Here is a 26,383-nt window from a genome sequence, read left to right as displayed (position 1 = left end):
GGGTACCCCGGGGCACACAATGGGATGTGTCTGGGGTACCCCCGGGATCTCCCCCCGGTGTCCCGGGGCTGCAATGGGGTCACTATAGGGTCCATCCCGGTGGGATCCCGCGCCCCCCCCCCCGGTGCCGTCCGCGGACCCCTCCGCCGGGGCGGTCGCTCCCCGCCCCTCCCCGGAATGATGTCACCGTCCCCGGTCCGCGGCCTCGCCTCCCCCGGCGGCTCCGGCCCAGCCTCCCCGGGGAGGCTGCGGTGCCATGGCCCGTACCGGGGCTGCGGAGGGGCCGCGGCTGCTGCTGCTCATGGTGCTGGTGTCGGTGCGGGGGGGCCGGCGGCGGAGGGGGGGGGGCCGGGGGGGGGGAGCGGCGGCTCCGGTGCTCCCCCCCCCCCTCCGGTGCCCCCCGGGCCCCTCCTGCTGCTGCTGCCGCTGCCGCCGCCGGCCCGAGCCGCGCCCGACGCACGCCCGGTAATGAACCGCAACCGGGGCCGGGACTGACCCCCCCCCGTGGGCCCCGACGGCGTCCGACCGGTTACCGTCCGTCCCTGCGGCCCCCCCGGTTCCGTCCATCCCTGTGCCCCCCTGCATCCCTACATCCACTCCTGCTCTGATCCCTGCATCCGTCCCTGTGCCCCCCCCGGTTCCATCCATCCCTGTGCCCCCCTGCATCCCTCCCTGTGCTCCCCCCGGTTCTGTCCGTCCCTACGGCTCCCCCCTGCTCCATCCCTCCCTGTGCCCCATTGCATCCGTCCCTGTGCCCCATTGCATCTGTCCCTGCTCTACCCCCGGCTCCATCCATCCCTGTGCCCCCCCTGCATCCCTGCATCCCCCCTGCATCCTTGCATCCACTCCTGCTCCGCTCCCTGCATCCCTTCCGCGCTCCCCCCGCTCCATCCCTCCCTGCGCTCCCCCTGCATCCCCTCCTCTGCTCCCGCATCCCTCCCTCCAGCCCTTTAAGCCTTCCTCCATCCCTCCCTCCCGTCCTCCTCTACCTCCCTCCATCCCTCCCTCTATCCCTCCTTCCACTCCCCCTCTGCTCCCTGCAGCCCTCGCATCCTCCCTCCCTCCGCTCCTGAGCCTTCCTCCATCCCTCCCTCCACTCCTCCCCTGCCGTCCCCATCCCTCCCTCCCCTTCCCCTCCCGGTCCCCGCACTTGGCTCCCGTTCTCCTTCGGCTCCAACTTCTCCGGCCCTCCCTCCGCCTCCCTCCTGCCCCCCCCGGCTCCTCCTGCCCCCCCCGGCTCCTCCTGCCCCCCCCCCCACCCCCCCGGACCCCCCCCCCCCCCCGCCGATGCCCCCGGTACCTGCCCGGCTCTGAGCTCCGCTCCGGGGCACGGGAGTTGGGGTCCGGTGCTCAGCCCCTGCCATGTTCTCGGTGCAGGAGGCTCTGCCCCGGGGGGGGCTGCCCATGAAGGAGGAGCCCCTCACGGCAGGGCTGCCCTCGGTGCGATGGCTGCAGGGCACCGGCATCCTGGACGCCAGCACGGCGGCACAGAGGTAAGTGGCTCCGCGGGCACACCGGGCGCTGCGGGCATGCGGGGCTCCAAGAGCATCCCAGGCTCTGTGAGCATCCCAGGCTCTATGAGCATCCCAGGTGCTGTGGGCATCCAGGGCTCCATGAGCATCCCGGGTTCCATGAGCATCCCAGGCTCCATGAGCATCCCGGGCTCTGAGAGCATCCTGGGCTCCATGGTCATCCCAGGCTCTGTGGGCATCCCGAGCTCCGTGAGCATCCCAGGCTCCATGAGCATCCCATGCTCTGTGAGCATCCCTGGGACTGAGGGTACCCAGGGCTCCATGGTCATCCCAGGCTCTGTGGGCATCCCAGGTTCCATGGATATCCGGGTGCAGAGGGTACTTCAGGTGCTGTGGGTGTGTTGGGCTCTGTGGGCATCCTCAGCACTGTGGATATCCCAGACTCCATGGGTATTCCAAGCTCTGCAGGCATCCCTGGGCTCTGTGGGTATCCCAGATGCAATGGGCATCTTGAGTGCTGGGGGTGTGCTGGGCTCTGCAGGCATCACAGGCTCTGCAGGTATACTGGGTGCTGTGGGCATCCCAGGCTCCATGGGCATCCCAGGCTCCATGAGCATCCCAGGCTCCATGAGCATCCCAGGCTCCGTGAGCATCCCAGGCTCCATGAGCACCCTGGGCTCCATGAGCATCCCAGGCTCCACAGGCATCCCTGGGCTCTGTGGGTATCCCAGATGCAGTGGGATCTTGAGTGCTGGATGTCCACTGGGGTCCATGAGCATCCCAGGCTCCATGGGTATCCCAGGCTCCACTGGCATCCCAGGCTCCATGGGCATCCCAGGCTCCATGGGTATCCCAGGCTCCATGGGCATCCCAAGGCTCCATGGGCATTCTGGCTGTAGTGGGCACCACAGGTGCTGGGGTTATCCTATGCTCCACAGTGGTCCTGGGCTCTGTGAGTATCCCGGGTACCGCAGGTACCCTGAGCTCCACAGGCATCCCAGTCACCATGAGCATCCCACTCCACGGGCATCCTAAACACTGCAGGTATCCCAAGTGCTGTCAGCATCCCAGGCACTGTGAGCATCCTGGGTACCATGAACATCCCGGGTACCATGAGCATCCCGGGTACCACGAGCATCCTGGTACCACTGGCTCCGCAGGCATCGTGTGTGCTGTGTGCATCTGGGAATGACGGGTACCCCAGGCACCCGGATCCCTTGGACATCCCAGATGCCCCATCCCCATGGGGTGCTTGGGGCACCCCCCCTGCTCTGACCCCCTTGGGCCTCAGGGATAGCTGCATGCCCTGGTTACCGCAGGACTGTGGACAGCAGCACCCATGGGTGCCTGGGGCACCCTGAGCCCCCCGGGCCTGGTGTCCTGTGTTGGGAGAGCAGGGCAGGAGCTGCGAGAGGTTTGTGCCCCACATCCCTGCCCCCTTGGGGTGCTCAGTGCTCTGTGCCCCCCATCCCTGCCCCATTGGGGTGCTCCATACACCCCATCCCTGCCCCTTGGGGTGCTCTGTGCCCCCCATCTCTGCTCCCTTGGGGTGCTCTGTGCCCCCATCCCTGCCCCTTGGGGTGCTCAGGGCTCCGTGCCCCCCATCCCTGCCCCATTGGGGTGCTCCATCCACCCCATCCCTGCCCCCTTGGGGTGCTCTGTACCCCCCATCCCTGCCCCATTGGGGTGCTCTGTGCCCCCCATCCCTGCCCCTTGGGGTGCTCCATACACCCCATCCCTGCCCCCTTGGGGTGCTCTATGCCCCCCATCCCTGCCCCTTGGGATGCTCAGTGCACCTGATCCCTGCTCCCTTGGGATGCTCTGTACCCCCCATCCCTGCCCCATTGGGGTGCTCTGTGCCCCCCATCCCTGCCCCTTGGGGTGCTCCATACACCCCATCCCTGCCCCATTGGGGTGCTCTGTGCATCCCATCCCTGCCCCCTTGGGGTGCTCTGTGCCCCCATTCCCTTGTTTTCTCTCCACCCTGTACCCAAAGGGCTCTGGGTGCAGGTGGGGGACACCTCACCCCTGTCCCCCCCATCTCCCACTGCCCCCCCTCTGTGGGGTTCAGGCAGCTGTTATGGGGCAGTTGAAGCCCCATAATATGAGAACTGGGGTGAAATGTGCCCCCCAGACCCATCAATGGGGGGGCACAGGGCTGGGACCGCTGCAGCCGCTCCGGTGGTGCCCTGTGCCCAGTGTGGGACCCACAGACCCCTGCCCCACAAGGCTCTGGTACCCCCCAATCCCCCCCTGTGCCCCCCATCCCACCACGGTCCCCATAAGCTTGGCGTGTGCCACATGTGCCAACCATGGCACACACGGCACCAATATGGGGTGTTCATCACCTCCAGACCCATTCACCTGCACCCCCATTGGGGTGGGGGGGTCATGCACACCCCACAGCATCACCCCCAGACACCCCCATTGGGGGGGTCATGCACACCCCCAAATCATCACCCCCTTGCACCCACATTGGGGGAGTCATGCACACCCCACAGCATCACCCCCTTGCACCCCATTGGGGTGGGGGGGTCATGCACACCCCACAGCATCACCCCCAGACACCCTCATCCATGAGCTGCTGGGTGTCCTGATGCACATGAGGGGCCCCATAGGGTGACCCTATGGGGGGTTCCCTGTTCCCCCCCCGTTTTGGGGTGACCCTATAGGGGGGTCCCTGTCCCCCCCCCGTTTTGGGGTGACCCTATAGGGAGGTCCCTGTCCCCCCCCGTTGTGGGGGCAGCGGCTGCAGCCTGGCCAAGGAGCTGCTGGTTCCTGGCAGAGCCGGTGCTGGGAAGTGCTCTGATTGCTGTTAATAATTAATGGGAACGGGCTCAGCAAGGAGCACCCGGAGCTGCATCAGACATCACCCCCCGCGGCACGGAGGGGATGGGAACGGGAATGGGATGGGGATGGGGATGGGGATGGGGATGGGGATGGGGATGGGATGGGAATGGGATGGGGATGGGGATGGGGATGGGATGGGGATGGGATGGGATGGGGATGGGATGGGGATGGGATGGGATGGGAACGGGAATGGGGATGGGGATGGGAATGGGGATGGGAACAGCAACGGGAATGGGGATGGGGATGGGAACAGGAATGGGAACAGGAATGGGAACGGGAACGGGGATGGGGATGGGAATGGGGATGGGAATGGGGATGGGAACGGGAATGGGAACGGGAATGGGGATGGGAACAGGAGTGGGAATGGGGATGGGAATGGGAATGGGAACAGGAATGGGGGTCTCCATCCCTTGCAGCCCTATGGCACCTCTGGGGGGGAGCAGGGATGGGAACGGGAATGGGAATGGGAATGGGAACAGGAATGGGAACAGCAACGGGAATGGGAACAGGAACAGGAATGGGAACAGGAACAGGGGTCTCCATCCCTTGCAGCCCTATGGCACCTCATGGGGGGGAGCAAGGATGGGAATGGGAATGGGAACAGGAACAGGAATGGGAACAGGAACAGGTGTCTCCATCCCTTGCAGCCCTATGGCACCTCATGGGGGGGAGCAAGGATGGGAATGGGAATGGGAACAGGAACAGGAATGGGAACAGGAACAGGTGTCTCCATCCCTTGCAGCCCTATGGCACCTCCGGGGGGGGGAGCAGGGGCACCCACGGGCTCTGGCCCCACAGTTGTTGTTGGGGATGTTGTGTCTCCCCAGTGATGGATCTAATGAGCATCACACATGGGGGTCCCCGGGGGGCTCCCAGCTTCACCTTGGCCTTGGTTGGGGCCCACAGTGATGCTGGGGGGTAATTGGGGCCCATGGGGCATCATTATGGGGGGGGGAAGGTGCCTGAGGTCCCCTGTGCATGCAATGCCCCATGGAGTGGCTATGGGATGAGCGCTATGGGGGGCTCAGCCATGCACAGGACCCCATAGCTGCTCCATTCCCAAGCCACCCATCAGGGGATGCTCACATCCCTCCATGGCCGGGGGGGATATGGGGGTGCTGAGGGGTCCTGCCCCACACTGGGTACCCATGGGAACCATCCCCAGCACCTTGAGCCCCATGAGGTCGGTTTGGGGGAGCCCCCAACCTCCCCCTGTCCCAGTGTGCCCATGCACATAGGGCTGGACCTATGGCATGAGGCGCTGACCCCACTGCTGCCCAAGGGATGGGAAACCCCATTCCCATTTTCATCAGGAAAGGGGGAACTTTCCACAGCTGTGGGTTTATTTGGCTCCTCATGGATCTCCCCCCATGGACCAGCCAGGGATGGACTGGGAATGGGATGCAGGAGCCAGCATCCCCTGTGCTGCTGCTCTGGAACCAGCCAGGGATGGGATGGGAATGGGATGCAGGAGCAGCATCCCATGTGCTGCTGATGCCAATGGCCAGGGATGGGCTGGGAATGGGATGCAGGAGTCAGCATCCCCTGTGCTGCTGCTCTGGCACCGGCCAGGGATGGGATGGGAATGGGATGCAGGAGCAGCATCCCATGTGCTGCTGCTGCACCGGCCAGGGATGGGCTGGGAATGGGATGCAGGAGCAGCATCCCCTGTGCTGCTGCTGCTGCCAATGGCCAGGGACAGGCTGGGAATGGGATGCAGGAGGCAGCATCCCATGTGCTGCTGCTGCCAATGGCCAGGGATGGGCTGGGAATGGGATGCAGGAGGCAGCATCCCATGTGCTGCTGCTGCCAATGGCCAGGGATGGGCTGGGAATGGGATGCAGGAGCAGCATCCCCTGTGCTGCTGCTCTGGTACCCAGTGTCTGTGCAGTGGTGGCACTGGGGGGGGCACAGGGTTGGGTTTGGGGGCTTGGGATGGCAACTGCAGGGGTTGCTGCTGACCCCACACATGGGGACCTTGGGGTGCACAGCACTGTGGGTGCTCACACAGACCTACACATGAGCCTCAGACAGGGGGGTGTATGAGGCGGCTGGAGGGGTCCTAGCAAGGATGGGGGATGGCAATGGGGACTGGAAGGGATGGCAATGGGACAGGAGGGGATGGCAATGGGGACAGGAGGGATGGCAATGGGGATAGGAGGGGATGGCAATGGGGACGGGAGGGATGGCAATGGGGATAGGAGGGGATGGCAATGGGGACAGGAGGGATGGCAATGGGGACAGGAAGGGATGGCAATGGGGACAGGAGGGATGGCAATGGGGACAGGAGGGGATGGCAATGGGGACAGGAGGGATGGCAATGGGGATAGGAGGGGATGGCAATGGGGACAGGAGGGATGGCAATGGGGGCAGGAGGGGATGGCAATGGGGACAGGAGGGATGGCAATGGGGACAGGAGGGGATGGCAATGGGGACAGGAGGGATGGCAATGGGGATAGGAGGGGATGGCAACGGGGACAGGAGGGATGGCAATGGGGACAGGAGGGGATGGCAATGGGGACAGGAGGGGTTGACAATGGGGACAGGAGGGGATGGCAATGGGGACAGGAGGGGATGGCAATGGGGACAGGAGGGGATGGCAATGGGGACAGGAGGGATGGCAATGGGCACAGGAGGGATGGCAATGGGCACAGGAGGGGTTGACAATGGGGACAGGAGGGGATGGCAATGGGGACAGGAGGGGATGGCAATGGGCACAGGAGGGATGGCAATGGGCACAGGAGGGGTATCAATGGGCACAGGAGGGTTGACAATGGGGTCCCCCGGGGGGGTCGGTACCGGGTCCCCCCTGACCCCCCCCGTCCGCAGCGGGGTTGGCCTCGCCCGGGCTCACTTCGAGAAGCAGCCTCCGTCCAACCTCCGCAAGTCCAACTTCTTCCACTTCGTGCTCGCCATGTACGACCGGCAGGGGCAGCCGGTGGAGGTGGAGCGGACCTCGTTCCGGGGCTTCGTGGAGAGGGAGCGGGTGAGCCCCCTGCGGGTACCGGGGGTAACGGGAGGGGTACCGGGGGGACGGGGGGAACGGGGGTACCGGGGGTAACGGGGTAACGGGGGTAACAGGGTAACGGGGGTAACGGGGGGGGACAGGGGGGTACCGGGGGGGGTACCGGGGGCACTGCGGTGTGTGCCCCACACACATACATCCGTCCAACCCATCCCACAGGAGCAGAACGGGGAGAAAACCAACAACGGGATCCACTACAGACTGCAGCTGCTGTACAGCAATGGTGGGAGAGGGGGGTGGGGAGGGGCACGGATGTGGGGATATGGGATATGGGGACACTGGGATATGGGGACATGGGGATATGGGGACAGGGGGACACAGGGATATGGGGACACAGGGACACAGAGATGTTGGGGCATGAGGACATGGTGACACAGGGACATGGGGACACCAGGATATGGGGACACAGGAATATGTGGACATGGGGACATGGGGACACTGGGATATGGGGACACAGACACATGGGGACAGGGGGACATGGGGTCACAGGGACATGGGAACACAGGGACATGAGGACACCAGGACATGGGGACATGAAGACAGGGGAACATGGGGACATGAGGACTTGAGTACACAGGGACTTGGGGATATGGGGACATGAATACATGAGGACACAGGGACATGAGGACACAGGGACATGGGGACAGAGGGACATGAGGACATGGGGACACAGACACATGGGGACATGGGGACACAGGGACATGGGGACAGATGGGTACAGTCGGGTCTGTCCCCCCCATCACCGCAGGGCTCCGCACCGAGCAGGACCTTTACGTGCGCCTCATTGACTCCATGTCCAAGCAGGTAACGGGGCTGGCGCGTGGCACACGTGTGTGCACATGGGGTGTGCAAAGGGGGCACCTGTACCGTGTGTGCCAGGCAGACACATCTGCATGGGCATGGGCAGCACAGGCACATGGATGTGCAGGGCAGGCACACGCCTGTGCCCTAGTGTGAAGGGAGGCATGAGCTCATGTACATGGGTACACACACGGGTACACGCGTACATGGGCACACACATGAGTACACATGTACATGGGTACACACATGGGTACACACATACATGGGTACACATGTACATGGGTACACACATGGGTACACACATACATGGGTACACACACGGGTACACGTGTACATGGGTACACGCATGCACGGACGCACACACGTGTGGAGGGTACACGGCTGCACCCTATGGCCTGAGTTCCACAGCCTCAATGGGGTGACCCGGGGAGGGCCCCTGTGTTGGGTATGGGGTGGCAGGGACACGTGTGGGGCACACATGTGGGGCACACGGGCCGCAGATGGCAGCACCCCCTGTGTGCCCTTTGCCCTCCCCAGGCCATCATCTACGAGGGGCAGGACAAGAACCCCGAGATGTGCCGGGTCCTCCTCACACACGAGATCATGTGCAGGTACCGGGGACCAGAGCGGGTCCCATGGCAGGGATCCCATGGGGCTGGCAGCAGGCGCTGCCTGTCCCTGCTGCCTGTCCCTGCTGCCTGTCCTGCTGCCTGTCCCCACTGCTTGTCCCAGTGTCTGTCCCTGCTGCCTGCCCCTCTGCCTGTCCCACTGCCTGTCCCACTGTCTGTCCCAGTGTCTGCCCTTCTGCCTGCCCCCCTGCCTGTCCCTGCTGCCTCTCCCCACTGTCTGCCCCACTGCCTGCCCCAGTGTCAGTCCCCCCTGCCTGTTCCCCCTGCCTGTCCCCGCTCCCTGCCCCAGTGTCTGCCCCACTGTCTACCCCTCTGCCTGCCCCCCTGCCTGTCCCCCCTGCCTGCCCCTCTGCCTGCCCTGCTGCCTGCCCCCCTTCCTGCCCCACTGCCTGCCCCAGTGTCTGCCCCACTGCCTGTCCCCACTGCCTGCCCTACTGTCTGCCCCAGTGTCTGTCCCCCTGCCTGTCCTGCTGCCTGTCCCCCCTGCCTGTCCCCCCTGCCTCTCCCCCCTGCCTGTCCCTGCTGCCTGCCCCACTGTCTGTCCCCCCTGCCCGTCCCCATTGGCAGCGCTGTCCCCGGTGCCCCATTACCACCGCTCCTGTTTACAGCCCCACTCCGTGTTCGTGAACCAGCACTCATTGCGCTCCAGAGCCGTGTTAAGGGGGGGGGGGGGGCACCCCCCGGGGCTGGGCTGCACCCCGAGCCTATGGGGGGGGTTATGAGGGTACCCTCGGGTGGCCCCCCTGTCCTGGCACCCCCATCCCAGCACCCCCATGTCCCCTCTGTCCCTACCCCGTCCCACGCAGCACTGGGTGATGTTGGGGGGTCCATGGGTAGGCAATGGGGCTCTGGAGGTGCTCCCGTGGGGTGTTGGGGTGTGGGGCTGCCCCCGGACCCCAAACATCCCCTCACCCCATCCCCCTCCCCAGCCGCTGCTGTGACAAGAAGAGCTGCGGGAACCGCAATGAGACCCCCTCAGACCCAGTCATCATTGACAGGTACTGGGGGTCCCCATGGGGCTGAGGGATGGGGGGTCCCCATGAGCCTCAATGGGGCTGAGGGATGGGGGGGTCCCCATGAGCCCCAATGGGGCTGAGGGATTGGGGGGGTCCCCATGAGCCTCAATGGGGCTGAGGGATGGGGGGTCCCCATGAGCCTCAATGGGGCTGGGGGACGGGAGGTCCCTGGGGGGGTCACCCCAGTGCTGATGGGGACACCCCGGTGCTTATGGGGACACCCCAGTGCTGATGGGGTCACCCCGGTGCTGATGGGGTCACCCCAGTACTGATGGCATCATCCTGGTGCTGATGGGGTCACCCTGGTGCTGATGGGGACACCCCAGGGCTGATGGGGACACCCCAGTGCTGATGGGGACTCCTCAGTGCTGATGGGGACTCCTCAGTGCTGATGGGGACTCCTCAGTGCTGATGGGGACACCCCGTACTGATGGGGTCACCCCAGTGCTGATGGGGTCACCCCAGTGCTGATGGGGACACCCTGGTACTGATGGGGACACCCCAGTACTGATGGGTGAGGGACCTCTCGTCCTGGCCAGGGCAGATGGGAGCAGAGAGCCCAGCACAGGCAGTGCTGGATGGTGTCTGTCTGCAGCCCTGACCCTCTGCCCGCCAGGGACAGACTGCAGACACCTCACCCCTTGTGTCCATCCATTCACACACCCACCGTCCATCCATCCATCCATCATCCATCCTTCCATCAATCCATCCCTTCATCCATCCATCCATCCATCCTTCTGTCCATCCATCCATCCTTCCATTCATCCTCCATTCTTCTCCCTCCCTCCCTCCCTTCACCTCTCCATTCCTTCCTCCCTCCTTTATCCTCTACCCCCTCACAGTGGGCAGGATGGGACCATCCAGTGAGGGTCTCCCTTCTCACCCCCCCCGTGGGTCCCTTGTTCCTGGGGGTCCTGTGCGGACCTTCCCCCTGCTCCAAGCCCCCATGGTCCCTGACCCCATCCAGCTGTGCGGGGGGGGCAGACCCAGCTGTGCACTGGCCAGATGTGGGCATCACATCCCTGGTCTCCTGCTTGCCTATGGGATGCAGCTGCCATGGTCCAGCCAAGACCTCCATTGTCCCCTCAGCCACATCCCTGTGCCCCATCCCTCCATCCCACGGGTATCCCAGTGCTGCTCCTGGGACCCCTGTGCTGGAGCCTGATCCCATTGCTGGGTGCTGCATCCCTGTGTGCCCCCCCATAGCAAACAACCCCATAGGGCCGGTGCCATCCCCATAGGGCTGATGCCATCCCCATAGGGCCGGTGCCATCCCCATAGAGCCGGTGCCATCCCCATAGGGCCGGTGCCATCCCCATCCATACTGGGGTCAGGCAGAAGGGTGTTCCCCAGTGTCCCCGTGTCCTCGGGGCGGGGGGGGGGGGTTACACAGTGTCCCCCCCTCCACCCGCCCCCCCCCTCCCGGCTGTTCCCCCCCCCCCGGCTGTTCCCCCCCCCCGTCCCCACTCCCCCATGCCGACGCCCGGCCCCACTGGTTTAGAGAGGCAGATAAGTGCCCTATCAACATGTTAATCAAATTACTTAGGAGCTAAAATTGACGCTTTTCATTAATTATACAAGATTATTCTAATTGCGAATTCAAATGTATGCGCTGGGAACAGAAGGTGTTCGGGAGCAGCGCCGGGAATTTGCATGTTAAATGGGGCCGCGGCGCATTAGGGATGCTAATGCATGCGCCATGCCTGTATTTTTAACTCCCGGCCCCATATGCAAGGCTCTGGCTGGGGGGGGGACACGAGGCCGAGCTGGGGTTCGGGATCAGCCCCCCCCCGGCCCCTCCAGGAGCTCGGAGCCAGGCCTGGGGTTGGGGGGTGCGGGGGGGGCTCAGGGCACTGTCAATCTCCTGGTGGGGGGGGGGTGTTTTCCTGCTGTGTTCCAGCTCCTTCCTTCCCCTGATTACCACCTGCCAGGGGGGGGTGATGGGGGGCACGGGGGGGTCCCCCTGCCTCATCCTGCATGGGAAACCTGATCCCAAGGGGAGCGCTGGGGTTGGGACCCAATTCCTATGGGCCAGGGCAGGAGCACCTAGGGGATACAGGATGGGACCCCAATAGGCACCAGTGGGACATGGGATGGGGAACTCAGTGTCTGCAGGGATGCAGCCTGAGGGATGGGGATGGAGGGCTTGGGGTAACCCGGGGATGGGGACAGGATGGGATACTGGGATAAGGGCAAGATGGGATACTGGGATGGGATACTGGGATGGGGACAGGATTGGATGCTGGGATGGGGACAGGATTGGATGCTGGGATGGGGACAGGATGGGACACTGGGATGGGGACAGGATGGGATACTGGGATGGGGACAGGATTGGATGCTGGGATGGGGTCAGGATGGGATACTGGGATGGGGACAGGATGGGATGCTGGGATGGGGACGGGATGGGAGGCTGGGATGGGGACAGGATGGGATACTGGGATGGGGACGGGATGGGATGCTGGGATGGGGACAGGATGGGATACTGGGATGGGGACAGGATGGGATGCTGGGACAGGATGGGATGCTGGGATGGGAACAGGATTCGATGCTGGGATGGGGACAGGATGGGACACTGGGATGGGGACAGGATGGGATGCTGGGACAGGATGGGATGCATCAGGATGGACAGTGGGATGCGGACAGGCTGGCACACTGGGATGTGGCAAGATCTCATGCTGGCATGGGGACAGGATGGGATACTGGGATGGGGACAGGATGGGATGCTGGGATGGGGATGGGATGGGATGCTGCCATGGGGACAGGATGGGATGCGTCAGGATGGGGACAGGATGGGATGCTGGGATGTGGCAGGATAGCACAGTGGGATAAAGACAGGATGAGATGCTGGGATGTGGAGAGGATTTGGTACTGGATGTCTATGGATGCAACAGGATGAGTTGCTGGGATAGGGACTCATGCTGGGATGCAGCATGCAATGGCAGAATGGGGTAGGATGGCACAGTGGGATGGGCACAAGTTGGCACACTGGGATGCAGCAGGATGTCATACTGGGATGGGGACAGGATTTCATGCTGGGATGTGGACAGGATGTGACACTGGAATGGGGCAGGATGGGTCACTGTGATGGGGACAGGATGGCACAGTGGGATGGGGGCAGTGATATTGGGATAGAGTGGAAAGCTGGGATGTGGCAGGATGGGATGCTGAGATGGGGAAAGGATGGGACACTGGTGTACAGCAGGATGGGACACTGGGATGGGGCAGGATGGCACAGTGGGATAAGGGTAGGATGGCACCAACGAATAGGGACAGGATGGGATTCTGGGATGAGATGCTAGGATGGGCAGAATGGTGCACTGAGACGGGAACAGGATGGGATGCAGCAGGATGGGACACTGGGATGCAGCAGGATGGGACACTGGGATGCAGCAGGATGGGATGCTGGGATGGGGACAGGACAGGACGATGGGATGGGGACAGAACGGCACACTGGGATGGGGACAGGATGGGATACTGGGATGGGGACAGGACAGCACACTGGGATGGGGACAGGATGGGACACTGGGATGGGGACAGGACACTGGGATGGGGACAGGACACTGGGATGGGGACAGGACGGGATGCTGGGATGGGGACAGGATGGGACACTGGGATGGGGACAGGATGGGATGCTGGGATGGGGACAGGACACTGGGATGGGGACAGGACACTGGGATGGGGACAGGACGGGATGCTGGGATGGGTACAGGACACTGGGATGGGGACAGGATGGGGTGCTGGGATGCAGCAGGATGGGACACTGGGATGGGGACAGGACAGGACGCTGGGATGGGGACAGGACGGGACACTGGGATGGGGACAGGATGGGATGCTGGGATGGGGACAGGACACTGGGATGGGGACAGGACCCTGGACCCCATCGGGTCTCTCGTTCCCACCCGTTTGGTTCTTTCCCGTTCCCAGGTTTTTCCTGAAGTTCTTCCTCAAGTGCAACCAGAACTGTCTGAAGAACGCAGGGAACCCTCGGGACATGCGGCGCTTCCAGGTGCGGAGCGGCAGCGCTGACCATAGCGGGGCTGGGGGGGGGGGGAGACGGTACCCAATGCACCCGACCCCATTGCGAGACCCGCTCCCAATCACCCCTCTGCAAGGGGTGATCCCAAACCGGGATCCCTCTGCAGCTCCATTGCCAGCCCCATTCCCTCTGCACCCCCCTTCCCTCTGCACCCCCCTTCCCTCTGCACCCCCCTTCTCTCTGCCCCCCCCTTCCCTCTGCACCCCCCTTCTCTCTGCACCCCCCTTCCCTCTGCACCCCCTTCCCTCTGCACCCCCCTTCTCTCTGCACCCCCCTTCCCTCTGCACCCCCCTTCCCTCTGTACCCCCCTTCCCTCTGCAATCCCTGATCCCCCGATCCCTCCTGAACCCCTTTGCCAGCCCCGATTCCTCTCGATCCCCATCTCCAAACCCCAATTCCCTCATTCCCTTTACAAACCCCATTCCCATCAAACCCCTTTGCAAACCCCAACTTCCCTCGGCCCCTTTGCAATCCCCAATCCCCTTCAAACCCCTCTTCCCAAACCCCAGTTTATCTCTTTACAAACCCCGACCCCCCTTGATCCCTTTACAAGCCCCAATCCCCCCTAAGCCCCTTTGCAAACCCTGACTCCCTCATTCCCTTTGCAGACTCCTCTTTTCAAGCCCCAGTTCCCCTGGAACCCCTTTGGAAACCCCAATTCCCTTCATCCCTTTTACAGTTTCCTCTTTGCAAACCCCAATTCCCCTTCAACTCCTTTGCAAACCCCCATTTCTCCCGTTGTTAGCCCCAATCCATCTGGAACCCCTTTGCAAACCCTGATTCCTGTCATTCCCTTTGCAAACCCCAATTCCCCTCATTCCCTTTAGAACCCCCCCTACAAACCCCACTTCCCCCCATCCCCTTTGCAGACCCCCCTTCCCCGGTCCCCTCCGTGAGCCCCGAGCTCCATTGCACCCATTGCCCCCATTGCCCCCTTGCCCCCCGTTGTCCCCCATTGCTCCCCCTTGCCCCCATTGCCCCCATTGCCCCCATTGCCCCCCATTGCCCCCATTGCCCCCATTGCCCCCATTGCCCCCATTGCCCCCGTTGCCCCCATTGCCCCCATTGCCCCCATTGTCCCCCATTGCCCCCATTGCCCCCATTGCCCCCGTTGCCCCCATTGCCCCCATTGCCCCCATTGTCCCCCATTGCCCCCCATTGCCCCCATTGCCCCCATTGCCCCCATTGTCCCCCATTGTCCCCCATTGCTCCCCATTGCCCCCATTGTCCCCCATTGCCCCCCATTGCCCCCATTGCCCCCCATTGCCCCCATTGCCCCCATTGCCCCCATTGCCCCCATTGCCCCCATTGCCCCCATAGCCCCCATTACCCCCCTAGCCCCCCGTTGTCCCCGCAGCTGCAGGGGGGGTCGGTGCCCCCCCCGCGCACGCGCTCATCAGGGGCCCTCTCGCTATGGTAATTGTGACATTTCCGTGATTAACGACACAGCCAATTAGCATCTCGGCGGCGGCGCCGGGAGAGCAGCCAAGGGGGGGGGGGGGGGGCACGGGAGGAGGGGGGGCACGAGGGGGGGGGGGGTATGGGGTGACCCGGACTAGGGATGATGATGGGGGGGGGGGGTCTGTGGGAGCGGGGACACATGGACAGGGATGGACACGGGTGTGCTGTAGGGAGCCGGTGCTGACCATGGCACAGGTACAGGGAGGTACACACAGAGTACACACACATCCATGTGCACACACACATCTATGTGCACACACATCCATGTACATGCACAGGGATGCACACACATCCACGTACACACACATCCATATGTACACACAGGGATGCACACACATCCATGTACATACACATCCATATGTACACACATCCATGTACATACACATCCATATGTACACACATCCATGTGCACACACAGAGGGATGCACACACATCCATGTACACACACATCCATGCACACACACACAGGGATGCACACACGTGCTCACACATCACCACCAACACATGGGGGTTCCAGAGGACACCGATGCCGGCTCTGGTCTGCCTGGGGCTGCAGGGCTCAATGGAGATGAGCAGGGGCTGAGGACCCATCCCTGTGATGCTGCACCCACAGCACCGGGATCGCTGTGGGTCCCATAGGGCAGGAGGTTCCCTACGGTGCCCGTCAGCACCCACAGGGTCCCATAGGGCAGGACGTCCCCTACAGTGCCCATCAGCACCCACAGGGTCCCATAGGGCAGGAGGTTCCCTACAGTGCCCATCAGCACCCACAGGGTCCCATGTACCACAGGTTGTGGTGTCAACCACAGTGAATGTGGATGGACACGTCCTGGCCGTGTCCGAGAACATGTTCGTGCACAACAACTCCAAGCACGGGCGGCGCGCGCGGCGCCTGGACCCCTCTGAAGGTGAGCCCTGCCCCACAAGTGGGGCTGTGGGGGGCGGTGTGGGGCACACACCGTGTCTGTCTGCCCCACTGCACCCAGCCCTGCCGCTCCCTGCCTCTGACCCACATGTCCTGCACTCCGTGTGTGCTGTCCATCCTTGTTGTGCCCCATCCTGCATCCGTCACATGTGTGCATCCCTCGGTCCCATTTCATAGCATTATCATGGGATGCTTTGGGATGAAGGGACTTAAATCCCATCCAGCTCCAACCCCTTCCACTGGAGCAGCTGCTCCAAGCCCCTGTGTCCAACCTGGCCTTGAGCACTGCCAGGGATGGGGCAGCCACAGCTTCTCTGGGCATCCATTTGACCTCTTTGCTCTCTGTGCATCCATCTGATGCATGGATTTCCCTCCTTCTGCACCAATGAGCTCTTCATCCACCCATCCATCCATGCATCCATCCCTCTATCCATGCATCCATTCATGCATCCATCCATGCATCCATCCATCCATCCCTCCATCCATCCATCCATCCATCCATCCTTCCACCCATCCCCCATCCATCCATCCATGCATGCATCCATCCATTCATCCATGTATCTATCCATGCATCCATCCATCCATCCCTCCATCCATCCATCCATCATCCATCCTCACCCATATCCATGTGTCCACGGTCCCCAGTGCATCCATGTGTCCCAGTTCCCTGTCCCTGTGCTCCCCATCTCTCCCCCATCCCACACCCCAGTGCCCCCCTCACTCTGCCCTCTCTGTCCCAAAGCAGCCACCCCCTGCATCAAAGCCATCAGCCCCAGTGAGGGATGGACCACGGGGGGTGCCACAGTCATCGTCATCGGGGACAACTTCTTCGATGGGCTACAGGTCGTGTTCGGCACCATGCTGGTGTGGAGCGAGGTACAGGCGGCAGGGGGTGTTCACACTGTGCTGGTGTGGAGCGAGGTACAGGCGGCAGGGGGTGTTCACACTGTGATGGTGTGGAGTGAGGTACAGGCTGCAGGGGGTGTTCACACTGAGTGAGGTACAGGGTACAGGGGTGTTCACATTGATGCTATGAGTGAGGTACAGGGTACAGGGGTTACGGGGGGTGCAGGGGTTACAGGGGGTGCAGGGGGTGCACCCCCCCCCCGCAGTGCTCTGACCCTGTCCCCCCCAGCTCATCACCCCTCACGCCATCCGGGTGCAGACCCCCCCAAGGCACATCCCTGGTGTGGTGGAGGTGACACTGTCCTACAAATCCAAACAGTTCTGCAAGGGGGCACCAGGGCGCTTCGTGTACACAGGTGAGGGGGGCAGAGATGTGGGGCATGGGATGGGGCAGACACATGGCATGGGGCAGACACATGGGATGGGGGCACAGACCCATAGGATGGGATACAGACGGGGGCACAGACCTATGGGATGGGAGCACAGACCCATGGGATGGGGGCACAGACACATGAGATGGGGGCACAGACACATGGGATGGGGGCACAGACACATGGGATGGGGGCACAGACCCATAGGATGGGGGTGTGGGACCCCAGGATGGTGACCAGGGCCAACCCTACCCCACTGGGACCCCAATGGGTGGCTTTGGGCAAGGGGGTGGGCATGGGGCAAGGGTCTGGGGCAAGATGGGGTTGGGCTGTGGGGCAGGGGGTGACAGGGTGACAGGGTTGGGGGCAGGATCAGGGTGATGGGGACAGTTGTTACCCACTGTTGAGACCCACAGGCCTCAAGAACAGGGCCCTGTGTAGGTGTGTGATGTGAATGGGGTCATGCACACGTGTGTGGTGTGAATGGGGTCATGCACACGTGTGTGATGTGAATGGGGCCATGCACACATGTGTGGTGTTAGTGGGGTCATGCACATGTGTGTGGTGTGAGTGGGGTCATGCACATGTGTGTGGTGTGAGGGGGGCCCCATAGTCTGTGCCTCAGTTTCCCCATGGAGCTGGGGCTGTGGGGCCAGGCCCTGACCCCCTTTCCCCCCCATAGCACTGAATGAACCCACCATTGACTATGGGTTCCAGCGGCTGCAGAAGGTCATTCCCCGGCACCCTGGGGACCCCGAGCGCCTGCCTAAGGTAGGGACCCCCCATCCCATGCCCATGACACCCATGGGTGCCCAAGGGGCAGAGTGGGACATGGATCCCCCTAAACCCCATCCCATTCCCTGTATCCAGGAGGTGCTGCTGAAGAGAGCTGCTGACCTGGTGGAGGCTCTCTATGGGATGCCACACAGCAACCAGGTACCCGGAGCACCCCTCAGGGCTCATCCCACCCTCCTGCAGTGCTGGAGCAGGGATGCGGGAGCCCCACATCTGCCCCAGGCCCCACAACTGCAGGGGAAGGGGTCAGCAGATCCCAAAGCTGCCTCTGTTCTAATGCCCTTCCTGGTGCCATGAGCTGGGGGGTCTCAGGCCCCATGTGCCCCATCATACCCCATCCTATGCCCTGAGGATGCTTGGATGTGATATGAGATGGGGGGATCTTGACCCACACATCCCCCATCACACCCCAGGGATGCTCAGGTACCCATGAGGTGACAGAAACTGGGGGGTCATGGTCCCTATGGGCCCCATCATACCCCATCCTGTCCCTTGGGTTGTTTGGATGCCCTGGAGGGTGCCTTGAGCTGTGGGGTCTCAGTCTCCATGTGCCCCATCACACCCCAGGATGCCCTGGGAGGTGACATAAACTGGGGGGGTCTTGGTCCTCCCCTGCCCCATCAGGACCCATCCTGTGTCCTGGGGGTGCTCGGGTGCTCTGTGGTGTGGCACTAATGGGGGCTCATAGAACCATAGGGTTGGAAAGGACCTTAAGATGATCCAGTTCCAACCCCTGCCATGGGCAGGGACACCTCACACTAAACCATGGCACCCAAGGCTCCATCCAACCTGGCCTTGAACAGGGATGGAGCATCCACCACCTCCTGTGCACCCATCCCAGTACCTCAGCACCCTCTGTGCCATGTCCCCATTGCACCCATGGCCGTGTGGGTACCCCAGGAGGTGACAGGAGCTGGGGTCCCCCCCCCCCCATCGAACCCCATCCTATGTCAGTGTATGACACGAACGGGGCTGTCCTCATCCCCCTGCCCCATCGATCCCCATCCTATGTCAGTGTATGACACCAACGGGGCTGTCCTCACCCCCCACTCCCATGGACCCCCATCCTGTGTCAGTGTATGACACCAACGGGGCTGTCCTCATCCCCCCTGCCCCATCGATCCCCATCCTATGTCAGTGTATGACACCAACGGGGCTGTCCTCACCCCCCCCCCCCATCGATCCCCATCCTATGTCAGTGTATGACACCAACGGGGCTGTCCTCATCCCCCCTCCCCATCGATCCCCATCCTATGTCAGTGTATGACACCAACGGGGCTGTCCTCATCCCCCCTCCCCATCGATCCCCATCCTATGTCAGGGGGTGACACGAACGGGGCTGTCCTCATCCCCCCCCCCCATCGATCCCCATCCTATGTCAGTGTATGACACGAACGGGGCTGTCCTCATCCCCCCCCCCCCATTGATCCCCATCCTATGTCAGTGTATGACACCAACGGGGCTGTCCTCACCCCCCCATCACCGTCCCCATCCTATGTCAGTGTATGACACCAACGGGGCTGTCCTCATCCCCCCCCATTGATCCCCATCCTATGTCAGTGTATGACACCAACGGGGCTGTCCTCATCCCCCCTCCCCATCGATCCCCATCCTATGGGAGGGGGTGACACGAACGGGGCTGTCCTCATCCCCCCATCGATCCCCATCCTATGTCAGTGTATGACACCAACGGGGCTGTCCTCACCCCCCTGCCCCATCGATCCCCATCCTATGTCAGTGTATGACACCAACGGGGCTGTCCTCATCCCCCCCCCATCGATCCCCATCCTATGTCAGTGTATGACACCAACGGGGCTGTCCTCATCCCCCCATCACGGTCCCCATCCCGTCCCCCCCCAGGACCTGATCCTGAAACGCGCTGCGGACGTGGCCGAGGCTCTGTACAGTGTCCCCCGCAGCTCGGCCCCGGTACCGGCGCTGTCCGGTGCTCACGGGGCCGGTGTCATGGGGGTGAGCTCCTTCGGGCCGCAGCTGCCCGTCCCCATCGGTGACTCGGCACAGGGCACAGACCAAGGTACGGGAGGGGGGGGGGTGATGGGGATGGGGATGGGGGGGGTCCGGTCCCGGTCCTCCGGTGCCACCGAGGCCCCCCCCCCCCCCGCAGGCTTCTCCCGCAGCCCCGGTAGTGCCTCCCCCCGGGGGTACGTGCCCAGCTCCACGCCCCAGCACAGCGGCTACGGCACCGGCACCGGTATCGGTGGCTATGGCAGCGGCAGTGCCATGGCCGGGCTCGGGGTGCCCGGCTCCCCCAGCTTCCTCAACGGCTCCACTGCCAACTCACCCTATGCCAGTGAGTTATGGACCGGGGGGGGGCAGATGGGATGGGACAGACATGGGGGGCACCGAGGTGTGCACCGGGGGAAGGTGTCACCAGAGCCATGGGCCTGGGGTGTCCCCAAAGCCCTGGGGTGTCCCAGTGCCATGCACCAGTCCCTGGTGTTCCCAATGCCATGCCCCGGCCCCGGGGTGTCCCCATCACTGAGCACCAGCCCTGGGGTGTCCCCATCACTGAGCACCAGCCCTGGGGTGTCCCCACTGCCATGCACCAGTCCCTGGTGTTCCCAATGCCATATACCAGCCCTGGGTGTTCCCAAAGCCCTGGGGTGTCCCCAGTGCCATGCACCAGCCTCGGGTATCCCCCAAACCACGTTCACATCCCCACCTCCATGCACCAGCCCCGGGGTGTCCCCAAAGCCCTGGGGTGTCCCCAACACCATTCACCAGTCCCTGGTGTTCCCAATGACATGTGCCAGCCCCGAGGTGTCCCCATCCCTGAGCACCAGCCCCGAGGTGTCCCCACCACTGAGCACCAGCCCTGGGTGTCCCCAAAGCCCTGGGGTGTCCCCACCTCCATGCACCAGTCCCTGGTGTTACCAATGCCATGATCCGGCCCCGGGGTGTCCCCATCACTGAGCACCAGCCCTGGGGTGTCCCCAACACCATACACCAGTCCCTGGTGTCCCCATCTGCATGCACCAGCCCTAGGATGTCCCCATCCCTGAGCACCACCCCTGGGGTGTCCCCAAATCCAATCGGGGGTGCAGGGCCCCAAATCCGGTCCCGTCGGTGTGCCCGGTCCGTGCGCTGAGCGGCTCCGTTCCCGCAGTCGTGCCCTCCAGCCCCCCGCTCGGCGCCTCGTCCATCACCGTCCCGTCGGGCCCCGGCTCCTCCACCCCCCCCGGGGTCTTCTCCTTCTCCCCCGTCAATATGATCTCGGCCGTCAAGCAGAAAAGCGCCTTCGCTCCGGTGGTCAGGCCGCAGAGCTCCCCCCCCCCCGCCTGCGCCAGCACCAGCAGCCTGCAGGGTGAGTGTGGGGCTGGGGGACCCCCCCCCCCGGGACCCCCGGACCCTGCGCGGCTCCCCCCTGTGGCCCCTGTGCCACATAGAAGCGGCTCCCATACCTTGTCCGGCTCCCGCACCCTCATCCCCATCCTTGTGTGCCCCATAGAAGCGGCTCCCGCACCCGTACCCTGCCCGGCTCCAATACCCTGCCCGCATCCTCCTGCGGCCCCTTGGCCCCATGGAAGCGGCTCCCGTACCCTGCCCGGCTCCCCCTGCGGTCCCTGTGCCCCATGGAAGCGGCTCCCATACCCTGCCCGGCTCCCGCACCCGCATCCCCATCCCTGTGTCCCCCATTCCCATCTCTTCCCGATCCCGGCTCATTCCCTCTCCCTCCGCTTCCCAGATGCGGCTTTCGAGGACTCGGACAAGTTCCATCCCCCCGCGCGGCCGCTCCAGGGATTGGCCTATTCCTAAAGCCCATCAGGGTCCGGGATGCAGCGGCTGCCCCGAGCCCCACATCCCACCGGGATGGCCGTGCCATGGGGATCGGGGGGTTCCATGGGGATCGGGGGGCAGGGGGCTGCGGGACCCCCCCACCCGCTGCCCTGCGGCCGCCCCAGCACAGCCCCGAGGAGCCCGGTGACCCCCGACGGGGATGGTACCGGCCCCGGTGCGGCTCGGCCAGAGAGGAACCATGGGGGGAGCTCCGGGAATGACCCAAATGATGTGGATTCAGCCTCAGAAAGACACTGGGAGACCCATGGGAGGGGGGGGGAGGCTGCCATGGGCAGGGGGCTCCAGGGAAGGGATGGATGCTCCCAGATGGGATGGATCCATGCTCCAGGGCAGGAGGGGTACTCTGGAGGGGGATACATGGATGCTCTAGGAGGGATGGTTGCTTCAGGTTAGAAGGGATGCTCTGGGATGGATCCAGGACAGGATGGATGCTCCAGAGCAGGTTGGATGCTCCAGGACAGGATGGATGCTCCAGGGCAGGATGGATGCTCCAGGACAGGATGGATGCTCAAGGGCAGGATGGATGCTCCAGGGCAGGATGGATGCTCCAGGGTAGGATGGATGCTCCAGGGCAGGATGGATGCTCCAGGGTGGGATGGATGCTCCGGGGCAGGATGGATGCTCCAGGGCGGGATGGATGCTCCAGGGTAGGATGGATGCTCCAGGGCAGGATGGATGCTCCAGGGTAGGATGGATGCTCCAGAGCAGGATGGATGCTCCAGGGCAGGATGGATGCTCCAGGGCAGGATGGATGCTCAGGGGCAGGATGGATGCTCAGGGGCAGGATGGATGATGCTCCAGGGCAGGATGGATGCTCCAGGGTAGGATGGATGCTCCAGGGTAGGATGGATGCTCCAGAGCAGGATGGATGCTCCAGGGCAGGATGGATGCTCCAGGGCAGGATGGATGCTCAGGGGCAGGATGGATGCTCCAGGACAGGATGGATGCTCCAGAGCAGGATGGATGCTCCAGGGCAGGATGGATGCTCAGGGGCAGGATGGATGCTCCAGGGTAGGATGGATGCTCCAGGGTAGGATGGATGCTCCAGGACAGGATGGATGCTCCAGGGTAGGATGGATGCTCCAGGGTAGGATGGATGCTCCAGGGTAGGATGGATGCTCCAGGACAGGATGGATGCTCCAGGACAGGATGGATGCTCCAGAGCAGGATGGATGCTCCGGGGCAGGATGGATGCTCCAGGACAGGATGGATGCTCCAGAGCAGGATGGATGCTCCAGGGTAGGATGGATGCTCCAGGACAGGATGGATGCTCCAGGGTAGGATGGATGCTCCAGTGGGACCCACTCCCCCAACACCTCCCGGATCTGCAGAGCTCCCTCTCCAGATGTTCAGCATCTCCACATCTGGAGCTGCAGCTCCGTGGGGCCGAGGCCGGATCCGTGCCTGGACCAGGGCTCTGGGGCTGCCCCAGCTCCAGTCCGGCCTCGTTTCCCATTAACATCACTATTACCATTAACGATATTAGCACTAGGGTGATTTCCAGCACAGGCAGGGTCTGGCAGTGCAGGCAGGGTCTGGCAGCACAGGCAAGGGTCTGGCAGTGCAGGCAGGGCTCTGGCAGCACAGGCAGGGTCTGGCAGCGCAGGCAGGGTCTGACAGTGCAGGCAGGGTCTGGCAGCACAGGCAGGGGTCTGACAGTGCAGGCAGGGTCTGGCAGCGCAGGCAGGGCTCTGGCAGCACAGGCAGGGTCTGGCAGCGCAGGCAGGGTCTGGCAGCACAGGCAGGGTCTGGCAGTGCAGGCAGGGGCTGGCAGTGCAGGCAGGGTCTGGCAGCACAGGCAGGGTCTGGCAGTGCAGGCAGGAGGCCCCAGCTCCGGTCCTGCTGCTCCTGCTGGGATTCCCTGTCCTCCCAGCTGGGAATTCTGTACATAAATAGGGAATAAAACCCAACACATCCCAACATCCCACCCGTGGGGGGGTCCCATGCACCCCCCCTGGTCACCCCATCACCCTTCACTCAGTGCTGGGTCCTCATCCCATGGCCCCAGCCCCTGCCCTGGGTGACCGTGGGGGTCCCAGGGCTGGAGGGAGCCCCCTGCCCACCCTTGGGGTCCCAGCACAGGATGGGGGTGTTGGGGTCCCTCGGAGCTGGGGGGTCCGACATGGGAATAAAAGGCCTTGCGGAAGGGCACCGGCTCTGGGGGTCTGTGAGGGGGGACACCCCTGGGGATGGGGACACTGGGAATGGGAACACTGGGAATGGGAACACTGGGAATGGGGGATCCCATGTGAGGAAGGGCATCCTGAGAATGAGGAATCTCACATGCAAATGGGCATCCTGGGGTGGGAGACCCCACAGGAGGACAGGAATACCGAGGACAAGGGGATCCCATATGAGGACCCTAAGGACCTTCCCAACACCTTCCCCCTTGCATCCCACCCCCCGAGGTGCCTGCCTGTGGGTCAGGGACACGAGGACTCCCATGGAAACCAGGCCCGTGCCGGGATCCAGCGGCATTCCCACTGCTGGGAATGGGGGGGGGGGGGGGCAGGAGCAGCTCCCCAGGACCCGGCTTCAGTGAGTGCTTGAGCCCAGAACCCCCCCGTGTGCTGGGGGCACCCCCAGAGTGTGAGCAGCAGCTCAGGGAGGGGATCCTGACCCTCTGCTGTGCTCTGGGGAGACCCCCCCTGCAGCCCTGATCCAGCTCTGGGGCAGCAGCACAAGGGGGACCTGGAGCTGCTGGAGCGAGGCCAGAGGAGGCCATGGAGCTGCTGCGAGGGCTGGAGCAGCTCTGCTCTGGAGCCAGGCTGAGAGAGCTGGGCTGGGGCAGCCTGGACAAGAGAAGGCTCCTGAAGGGGAGACCTGAGAGCAGCTCCAGTGCCTAAAGGGGCTGCAGGAAAGCTGGAGAGGGGCTTGGGACAAGGGATGCAGGGACAGGCCAAGGGGAATGGCTTGAACCTGCCCAAGAGAGGGGAGACTGAGCTGAGCTCTTAGGCAGAAGCTGTTCCCTGTGAGGGTGCTGAGGCGCTGGCACAGGGTGCCCAGAGAAGCTGTGGCTGCCCCATCCCTGGCAGTGCTCAAGGCCAGGTTGGACACAGGGGCTTGGAGCAGCTGCTCCAGTGGAAGGGGTCCCTGTCTGTGGCGGGGGTTGGAGCTGGATGGGATTTAAGGTCTCTTCCCTGCTTACACACGTGCTCACAACCGGGCTCCGTGCACGCTGCTCCTGCTCGCACACCCGCTCCCCATCGCACCCGAGCCCTGCACACGCATCCCCTTTGCATGAGCCGCTGCGGGAGGAGCTGGAGCTGAAGCCCCGATCCCGGTTCCGGTCCCGGTCCTGGTCCTGGTCCTGGTCCTGGTCCCGGTCCTGATCCTGGTCCCGGTGTCCATCCCCGCCCGGGATGGACCGGACCCGGCTCGGTTGCACCGGACCACAAGAGGGCTGTCGAGGGCCGCGGATGGTGCCGGCACCCTCGTCCTGCCTGCACCCTTCATGGGTCCCTGCCTGCACCCTGCATGGATCCCTGCCTGCACCCTGCATGGATCCCTGCCTGCACCCTGCATGGGTCCTGCCTGCACCCTGTATGGGTCCCTGCATGGATCCCTGCCTGCACCCTGCGTGGATCCTGCCTGCACCCTGCGTTGGTCCCTGCCTGCACCCTGCGTGGGTCCCTGCCTGCACCCTGCATGGATCCCTGCCTGCACCCTGTGTGTGTCCCTGCCTGCACCCGGCGTGGATCCCTGTCTGCATCTCTGTCCTATACCCCAGCAAGCCTGAATCCCTGCCCTTGCATCCCAACACCAATCCCTCCCTATGCACCTTTGCCTGCATCCGTTCCCTTTACCCCGACCTGCCCCCCTGTCCTGCCCCCGACCTGCCCCCATCACACACAGCATCGGGTCCCTGAATCCCAGTGCATCCAAGGAGCACCCACACCTCCCATCTCCCCCCCGGAGTCCCCCATCCCCTGGAGCCCCCATGTCCCCTCCTGGCTCACCGCAGAGCCCTGGGGCTGTGGCAGCACCTGCAGCTCAAGAGCCTCGCTGACATTTCCAGCTTTGGGGAATGTCGGGAGCTCTCAGCCGCTCCTCGGGCTCATCAAGAGCCAGACGAGCTGCAGCTCTGATTGCTTCCATGGCTGCTGCCGGCTGGGGCAGAGGCTGTGGCACTGCCTGCATTGATGGGACCATATGGAACGCATCCATCACCCTGCGCTGCAGTGGGGTGGGAGCAGGGAGCTCTGCTGTTAACTCACGTCTAACCTTAAACTCTGCCCATCCAACCCCAGGCTTGAGCCCTATCCGTGCCCAGCCCC

General features: G+C 63.6%; 1 protein-coding gene across 3 annotated transcripts; it reads left to right on the top strand.

The window, feature by feature from the left end:
* The first annotated feature begins 412 nt into the window (after positions 1–412).
* Positions 413–22,318, top strand: EBF4 (EBF family member 4). Of its 3 annotated transcripts, XM_034064644.1 has the most exons (17): positions 413–465; positions 1,378–1,493; positions 7,152–7,308; positions 7,507–7,570; positions 8,096–8,151; positions 8,686–8,759; positions 9,707–9,775; positions 13,718–13,799; positions 16,081–16,198; positions 16,958–17,091; positions 17,351–17,477; positions 18,175–18,263; positions 18,363–18,428; positions 20,148–20,322; positions 20,413–20,598; positions 21,415–21,612; positions 21,994–22,318. In XM_034064644.1, exons 2-17 carry the CDS (start codon positions 1,405–1,407, stop codon positions 22,062–22,064), a joined length of 1,755 nt encoding a protein of 584 aa, XP_033920535.1. In that variant the 5' UTR covers positions 413–465; positions 1,378–1,404; the 3' UTR covers positions 22,065–22,318. The 3 variants fall into 3 exon arrangements, with proteins under 3 accessions (XP_033920535.1, XP_033920534.1, XP_033920533.1); XM_034064643.1 differs by lacking the exon at positions 413–465 and having other exon boundaries at positions 1,363–1,493; positions 16,961–17,091; XM_034064642.1 differs by lacking the exon at positions 413–465 and having other exon boundaries at positions 1,363–1,493.
* The last annotated feature ends 4,065 nt before the right edge of the window (positions 22,319–26,383 follow it).

The sequence above is a fragment of the Melopsittacus undulatus genome, chromosome 7 (assembly GCF_012275295.1).
Source record: "Melopsittacus undulatus isolate bMelUnd1 chromosome 7, bMelUnd1.mat.Z, whole genome shotgun sequence".
Lineage (NCBI taxonomy): Eukaryota > Metazoa > Chordata > Aves > Psittaciformes > Psittaculidae > Melopsittacus > Melopsittacus undulatus.
The sequence above is the reverse complement of the archived record's forward strand: the minus strand, read 5'-3'. Positions and strand labels throughout refer to the sequence as shown.